Genomic DNA, 8,718 nt, shown 5'->3' on the forward strand with positions numbered 1-8,718 from the left:
ATTTATTTATTTGACAGAGAGAGATCACAAGTAGATGGAGAGGCAGGCAGAGAGAGAGAGAGAGAGGGAAGGAGGCTCCCTGCTGAGCAGAGAGCCTAATGTGGGACTTGATCCCAGGACCCTGAGATCATGACCTGAGCCGAAGGCAGCGGCTTAACCCACTGAGCCACCCAGGCGCCCCTAAACTCAAGTTTCTACTTCAAAACTCTATTTAGGTCTCAGCTTAACCCATACAGAAAGGAAACTGTATCCTTCTAACCTGCTGTCTGGACCCAGAATTAAAGTTACTATCATCAGTTCTAGTTTTTAGCTAATTGTGATTTAAATACTTTTTCAGGGTTAGTGTGGGAACTATGTAATATTATAACACTATGATATGATATGAAGTAGCTGAATTCCAAATAAAACGGAGTTAAAAATCCTGCTCATGGAGACACCTGGATGGCTCAGTTGCTGGGCATCATGACTCTTGATTTCAGCTCAGGTTGTGATCTTGGGGTCCTGGGACAGAGCCTCATGTCAGGCTCCATGCTCAATGTGGGGTCTGTTTGTGATTCTCTCTCTCCCTCTGCCCCTTCCTGTGCTTGCACTCACTCTCTCTAAAATAAATGAAAAATTAAAGCTTAAAAAAAATACATTCTCACAGAATATGACTGCCTACATACAGCCTAACAATTCAAGCAGCTCTTATGTTATTTTTTAGTCCAAGTCTTTCTTCAAACATCATTTACTCTATGTGACTTCCTGATCAACCTATTTAAAACTGCAATTCATTCTCCTCTCCACTTTTCCAAACATACTTATAAATAAATATACATTTGATGTATTATGTTCATGGCCAACCAACACTAGAAAGTAAACTCACAAATGCAGATATCGTTTCTGCTCTGTTCACTGAGAAACCCCAAATTTCTGCGGACAGCTTCCTCTTAGGTAGTGACTCTGAAAGAAAGGCCTGAAGAAGGTAGACCGAAATAACTTTTCCAGAAGATGAAAAAAAATGAAACAGATATATAGAGTTAGTATATGGCTCCTTCTCCCCAAGCACAAGGCAATGACTAGATCTTTCCTCCCTTTGGTATGTTACTTTTGAATTGGTTAACAATTATGGATAGTGTTGTATTCTTTTTTTTTTTTTCTTTTAGATTTTAATAGTTTATTTGAGAGAGAAAGAGAGAAAATATGAGCAGGGGGAGGTGCAGAGGGAGAAGCAGGCTCCTCGCTGAAGCAGGGCAGCTGATGCAAGGCTCAGCCCTAGGATCCCGAGATTATGACCTGAGCTGAAGGCAAACACTTAACTGACTGAGCCACCCAGGTGCCTCAGAGGGTGCTGTATTCTAATGTGATAAAGCACTCCTTGTATAGGAGCACCTGGGTGGCTCAGTGGGCTAAGCCTCTGCCTTCAGCTCAGGTCAGGATCCCAGGGTCCTGGGATCGAGCCCCACATCAGGCTCTCTGCTCAGCAGGGAGCCTGCTTCACCCTCTCTCTCTGCCTGCCTCTCTTGTCTACTTGTGATCTGTCAAATAAATAAAATCTTAAAAAAAAAAAAAAGGCACTCCTTGTATAGTCAAAAGCACACAACTCAATTCTGTTTTTTTTAATAGGATGTTTGTAAGGGAGGTAACAAGAGAACCAAGTCTGTAGATCCGGAATTTTATCCACCCATCCATTCATTATTCATTAAATATTTACCATGTATCAAATGAATATGACCAAGACAGTTTGTTTTCTCTTAAGACGCTATTAAGTTGCAGGCATCTGAGTTGCAAAAACTAACTGTAATCTCCTTTGATAAGTACATTATAAAATATCTTGAACAAAATACAGTGTTGGTATAAGAGAGTTTGGTATACACCCCTAGGGAGAAATACAATCTGACTTCTTTTCAGAAATTTCACTCTGGTAGGACTGTGGAGGATAAATTGGACACAGTAAGCTTGGAGACACCACCACAGCAATAGCTAGGTGACAGACAAGTCCACCTTTAAGCAAGATAAGGGCAGTGGGGGGTGGATATGCAGGAAGGGGACAGACTGGGTGGACACGGTAGATGGTACAACTTAACAAGTGTACACTTGGATGCTACTCTTACCATGCATTCAATTAAACCTGATAAGGACACTGAGGACTAATATCACCATTCACATTTTTAAATAAGAATTTAAGATTTAGAATGGTTAGGGAACTTGTTCAGGCATTTTCAGCTAGGCATTGGAGAGCTGTGATTCAAACTCAAATACCTGATTTTAACACATGAACTCTAGGCTATAGCATGATTTGGCCTAAACCAAGGATTTATTTGCAACATATTGGGCTTGGCCTGCCAAGAACACACAAGGCAGCTGAAGAAATTGGAGGCAATACAGTACAGGGTGGTGCCCATGAGGTCAAGGTCAAGGGGAAGGGGACAGTCAATAGTATGGAATGCCTTAGCAAAGCCATTAATACAGACTTAAAATGTCCATTGATTTTGGCAATTTGAAAAGTGTGTAATGACTGGGCAAGCCCATTTCATTAAGTAGCACAGAGAGAGGCTATATGTCAAGGGATTAAGGAATAAATAAAGGTGGAGACATAGAAATAATGTATATAGATTTCTTTCAAAAAACATTGCTGTCAACACAAAATCAGACACACAGATAAATGGAACAGAACAGAGGATCCAGAAACACATACTCAATTCTATGGTCAATTAATCTTCCACAAAGCAGGGAAGAATATCCAATGGAAAAAAGATAGTCTCTTCAACAAATGGTGTTGGGAAAATTGGACAGCCACATGCAGAATGAAACTGGACCACTTTCTTACACCACATACAAAAATAAATTCAAAATAGACTAAAGACCTAAATGTGTGACAGGAAACCATCAAAAGACTAGAGAACACAGGCAGCAACCTCTTTGACCTCAGCATCTTTGACTTCTTGCTAGACACATCCATAGACGCAAGGGAAACAAAAGCAAAAATAAACTATTGGGACTTCATCAAGATAAATTTTTTGTTTGTGTTTTTCAGCATGGTTATTTCATATTTTATTGGACTGATGTATATCAGTTTGAGATGTAAAGCTAACCTAGGACTACGAATACCGAATAGGAAATGGGGCGAAGCCATCCACAAATTTGATTAAATTACTAAGAACATAAATCTTTGGGTTAGAATTGAGGGAAAAAAACTGTTCAGAGCTTTGGTGTCTAACGAGAATCTCCTAAAGGCTCTACTAATACAAGGTCAGTTTATGGAAAAACTTTTGAATTGCACAAAACCCCTTAAGGCAGGAGAAATGGGCATGAAAGAAGAATGTGGGCTGTGGGGCAGCCACTCTGCAACAGAGACAGCTGGGCTAGAGGCTGCGACTATGGCCCAGGACCTGCAGGTAGGCTGTAAATCTAGAGGTAAAACTTAGTGCACTGACTCAAAGCTCCTGCTGATGATGCTTTCCTCAGACAAGGAAAAACTTTTCTTTTTTTTTTTTTTAATTTTATTTATTTGACAGAGAGACACAGAGCACAAGCAGGGGAAGCAGCAGAGGGAGAAGGAGAAGGAGGTTCTCTGCTGGGCAGGGAGCCCAATTCAGGGCTTGATCCCAGGACCCTGGGATTATGACCTGACCATGACTGAAGGCAGATGTTTAACCAACTGAGCCACCCAGGCACCCCAAGATAAAGTTTTTGCAGAACAAAGTAAACAGTGGACAAAACCAAAAGACAACCAACAGAATGGGAAAAAATATTTGCAAATAAATATCAGATAAAGGTCTACTATCAAAAATCTGTAAAGAACTTATCAAACTCAACACCCCAAAACCAAATAATTCAGCCAAGAAATGGGCAGAAGACATGAACAGACTTTTCTCCAAAAAAAAAAAAAAAAAAAAAAAAAAATGGCTAACAGATGCATGAAAAAATGATCAATATCACTCAAGATCAGGGAGCTACAAATCAAAACCACAATGAAGTACCACTTCACACCAGTCAGAATGGCTAAAATGAACAAGTCAGGAAAGGACAGATCTTGGTGATGATGCAAAGAGAGGAACCCTCTTACACTGTTGGTAGGAATGCAAGCTGGTATAGCCTTCTTGGAAAACAGTATAGAGGTTCCTTAAAAAGTTGAAAATGGAGCTACTCTATGACCCAGCAATTGTACCTAAGTATTTATTCAAAGGATACAAACATAATGATTGGAAGGGGCACCTGCACCCCAATGTTTATAGCAGCAATGACCATAAAAGGCAAACTATGGAAAGAGCCCAGATGTCCATCGACGGATAAATGGATAAAGAAGACCTGGTATATATATATGTATGTATGTATGTATGTGTGTGTGTATGTATCTCCAAAAAGAATGAAATCTTGACATTTGCAACAACATGGATGGAACTAGACGGTATTATGCTAAGTGAAATAAGTCAGAGAAAGACAAATACCACATGATTTCACTCATGCATGGAATTTAAGAAACAAAACAGATGAACATAGGGGATGGGAAGGAAAAATAAGATAAAAACGGAGAGGGAGGCAACCGTAAGAGCCTCTTAACTCTAGGAACAATCTTGAGGTGGCTGGAGGGAAGGCGGGTGGGGGATGATATAATGGGTGATGGGCATGAAGGAGGGCACCTGATGTCATGAGCTGTGGGTATTACATGCAACTGATGATTCCCTGAAACCAATAATACACTATATGCTAACTAACTTCAACTTAAATTAACAACAACAAAAAAACCCCAAAGCCCTCAAGGGAGACAGATATCATCTAGCGAAGGATGAAGGGTTCCAGAGAGGCTTCTTTTTTTATTTTTTGAAGCATGGGACAAACCTGAATATGCAGGAATGGAATGCACCAAGAAAGAGGATGAAGACGAGGGAGTCAAAACCTGGGGCACCTATGCTGCCCGGTCAGGTAAGCCAAAACTCTGGGGTCTGGTCTTGATCTCACGGTCTTGAGGTCACCCAGTCTAGCCCACCTTCGGGGCAAAAAAAAAAAAAAAAGAAAAAATCAGAGAGTCAATACCTAACGAAGCACGAAGAGGTTGGGACTCTCAGGGTTGGGAGGATTAGCTTTTGGAAAGTGGGTTTTCACATCTGATAATCTTTGGTTTTCTTCTTAGACCTGCAGGTAGAAGAAAGCAGGGGTGGATGTGGGGCTTCAAGAAGTCTGATTCAGCATCTGTGGGTACGGAAAGGAGAGGATGCTGCTGAGTAATGCCTCATGAAAGGAGTGCTCTGTGCAAGCACGGACTGTGAATGTAACCTCAGAAATCTAAGGGTCACACCCACAGCAGAGAGACTGGAGGTGAATTTCTGCGGAGAAATTTTCTGGAGTCAATTAAGCCCAGGCTCGCCACTGACAGTTGTGTAACTTCCCGGGTCTCCTCAAAGATCTGCCTAAGACCACGCAGTGTGGAGAGGCCAACCACGGAGAGCCTGGCGCCACGCTCGCCTAGCAGGTCGGAACCTGTCCGGGCAAAAAGCCAGTTGACCGTCTATGTTTGTGGGCAACTCTGCCACCGTGGCAGTTTTAACGACGTCTTTCCGGGTGCCACAGGTGGAAACAACTTCCAGAACCCAGCTTCCCAGATCTGGGCGTAGCCAGGCAGGTAACCCAAGCCTCCGGGCGCGAGGGAAAGCAGCCTCCCCAACCAGTTCCCCCTGCCCACTCGTCCTTCTTTCCCGCTCCTTCCCGAACGCGGTGGGTCTTAAAGGACGAGAATCCAGTGCCTCCGGGATGACCCAGCCCCAGACGCGGTGTCGATGGACTCGGCAGTGGGAAGGTCGGGAGTGGGAGGACACCAAGAGGACAGGAAAGCGCGCGATATGGGTTGGGCGCCCTGCCCCTGCCCAAAGAAGGACCGGGGAAGTTGGGACATTACCTCCAACATGCCTTTTCTACTCGCCCCGGCAGTGTCGATGAGCGTGTTGTCCAAATCGAAGAAAACCGCCCGCACCCCGTTCAGCACCATCCCGCCAGCCGGGCTCGCTCGCCCCGCACTCCAACTCGCCACAGCCGGCGCCGCCCACGCAAGCGTGAAGCGGGACCGCGGGCATGGAAAACGGGGGCGGAGCCGTGAGGTCACCTGATCCTTCCGCGCTGCCAACGGAACTCCCGCGAGATGTCTCATATCAGTGCGTCTGAGAACAGCGAGATGCCGCGAGACTCCGAACGGTCCGTCGGGTGCGATGTAGTCACACCCTCATCGGCGGACGAGTGGTTATCTGAGCTCTCTGAGTTTGGGGGTGATTAGGTACGCTGTTTTCCTTCGTAGCTGCTTTCTGCTTATCTCTTTTCGTGTTGCTCTCCTGCCCCTGCCGTGAGGAGAATGTCCTAAGTATTCCCGGGAGGTTTTTTGCGCCATTTGGCGCCTTGGGAAGAAGGCCGAGAATCCGTTGGCTTTTCCGGTCAGGCTGCGGATTGTCTCCTGTTGAGCGGCCCGCGACTCAGAAGCGTCGGCGGGCGTTGTCTTGCCCTAAGTCGGGGTGCGAGTGCCTGTGTTTCGTGTCCTGATTCTGCAGTGACGGGAGAAGTCAGGTCGGTAGCAGGAATGCCAGTGAGGCAAAGGTACGAATGTGTACCCTACTAGATGCAGTCGCTGTGTTAGGACTGGAGCCCTCACCAGTGGATTCCTTAAGACCCCTGTGTTACTACGGCTGTGCCTGCAACAACCGGGGGCTCTGTAGGGTTTGCTGATGTTTTGTCCACTTAGATTACTTTTCCTGAAGACTTGAATTTTCAGGTTTTGGAATACCACATAAATGGATGGTTTTCAGGTGTAGCAAGGGGCTGAAGGACCCAAAGAGCCTCCAGAACAGCAACCGCTTTCCACTGCCAGCGGGACAAAGATGTTGAAATTAATTTCTAAGCTTCTAAATTGCTTCTGTTGGTTAGAGACAGTTGGGTATTGGGTAACTTTATGGGAATTCAGATATGTGGCCATCAGCAGTGACCAGAAACTTTCTAGCTACAGACCAAATTTGCCACCAAAATTTTGTTGGATCTGTGATCAAAGAGTGGTTCACATTTTAATTGATTGGAGGAAATCAGGGAAATACAGATCAAAACCACAATGAGGTACCACCTCATACCAGTCAGAATGGCTCAAATTCACAAGTCAGGGAACATTACACTGTTGGTGGGAATGCAAACTAGTGCAGCCAATTTAGAAGACAATATGGAGGTTCCTCAAAAAGTTGAAAATAGGGGCGCCTTGGTGGCTCAGTGGGTTAAGCCGCTGCCTTCAGCTCGGGTTGTGATCTCAGGATCCTGGGATCGAGTCCCGCGTCGGGCTCTCTGCTCGGCAGGGAGCCTGCTTCCCTCTCTCTCTCTCTGCCTGCCTCACCATCTACTTGTGAGTTCTCTCTGTCAAATAAAATAAATAAAATCTTAAAAAAAAAAAAAAGTTGAAAATAGAGCTACCCTAAGACCCAGCAATTGTATTTATCTAAATATTTGTATCTGTATTTATCCAGAGGATACAAACATAATGATTTGAAGAGGCATCTGCACCCCAGTGTTTATAGCAGCAATGTCCATAATAGCCAAACTATGAAGCCCAGATGTCCATCAACAGCTAGATGAGTGGGTCACAGAGGTGTGGTATATATGTAAAATGGAGTATTACTGAGCCATCAAAAGAAAATCTTGCCATTTGCAGTGATGCGGATGGATCTAGAGGTTATCATGCCAAGTGAAATAAGTGCAAGACAAATACCATAGGATTTCACTTATGTGGAATTTAATAAAACATGAATATAGGGGAAGGGAAGGAAAAATAAAAACAGGGAGGCAAACTTTTTTTTTTTTTTTTAACTTTTTTAACTTTTAAGAGTTAAAAGCCTCAACTCTAGGGAACAGAATCCTTCGGGGGAAGAAAGGGGAGGAGTAATTGGATGATGTGCATGAAGTCGTGAAGTATTGAGCTCTGGGTTTTGTGTCTAACTGATGAATTACTAAATCCCTACCCAAAACTAATAAGGCACTTTATGTTAACTAAATTGAATTTGAGTAAAGACTTTATAAAAGGATTGTTTATTTGACAGAGAATGAGAGCATAAACAGTGGAAATAGCAGGCAGAGGGAAAGGGAGAAACAGGCTCCCAAAGAATGGAGAGCCCATGTGGGGCTCAGCACTGGGCTCCAACCCAGGGATCATGACCCAAGCCAAAGGCAGATTCCTAACTACCTAAGCCACCCAGGCACCCCTAAATAATTTTTTTAAACAAGGAAAAAAAGTGATTGAAAGAAATCAAAGAATGAGTTCCTGACGTGTGAGAATTGCATGAAATAAAACTTTAGTGTCCATAAGTGTGTGTATGTGTGTGTGTGTGTGTGTGTGTACATATATATATACACACACATATTTATATATTTAAATTTAAGTAGGCTCCACACCCAGCGTGGAACTCTAAGCAGGGGCTTGAACTCCTGACTGTGAGATCAAGACCTGAGCTGATACCAAGTTGGAGGGCTAACCAGTTGAGCCACTCAGGTGTCCACATAAATAGTTTTATTGGGACACAACCACACTCATTCAGTTATTTATCATCTTGCCCTTTTGCTTACAAGTAAGGTTGAGTAGTTATACATGAGACCATATGGCCTGCGCAGCCCAAGATATTTACTATCTGGCACTTTATAGATAAAATTTGCCCACTCCTGAGGTACATGAGTAACAGGCTGCTGCAGTAGATCAGTTGTCTTTTATGTGAATAGTTTTTT

The 8,718-nt window shown here is 43.8% G+C and overlaps 1 protein-coding gene across 1 annotated transcript in view; it reads right to left on the bottom strand.

The window, feature by feature from the left end:
• NANP (N-acetylneuraminic acid phosphatase) overlaps positions 1 to 6,079 on the bottom strand; it is a 12,042-nt gene extending 5,963 nt beyond the window's left edge. The window contains exon 1 of the mRNA XM_059406420.1: positions 5,876 to 6,079. Coding sequence (XP_059262403.1) covers positions 5,876 to 5,965 — 90 coding nt within the window. The 5' untranslated portion in view covers positions 5,966 to 6,079. The remainder of the gene's footprint in view (positions 1 to 5,875) is intronic.
• Positions 6,080 to 8,718: the final 2,639 nt, after the last annotated feature.

Source organism: Mustela nigripes, chromosome 7, assembly GCF_022355385.1.
Source record: "Mustela nigripes isolate SB6536 chromosome 7, MUSNIG.SB6536, whole genome shotgun sequence".
NCBI lineage: Eukaryota > Metazoa > Chordata > Mammalia > Carnivora > Mustelidae > Mustela > Mustela nigripes.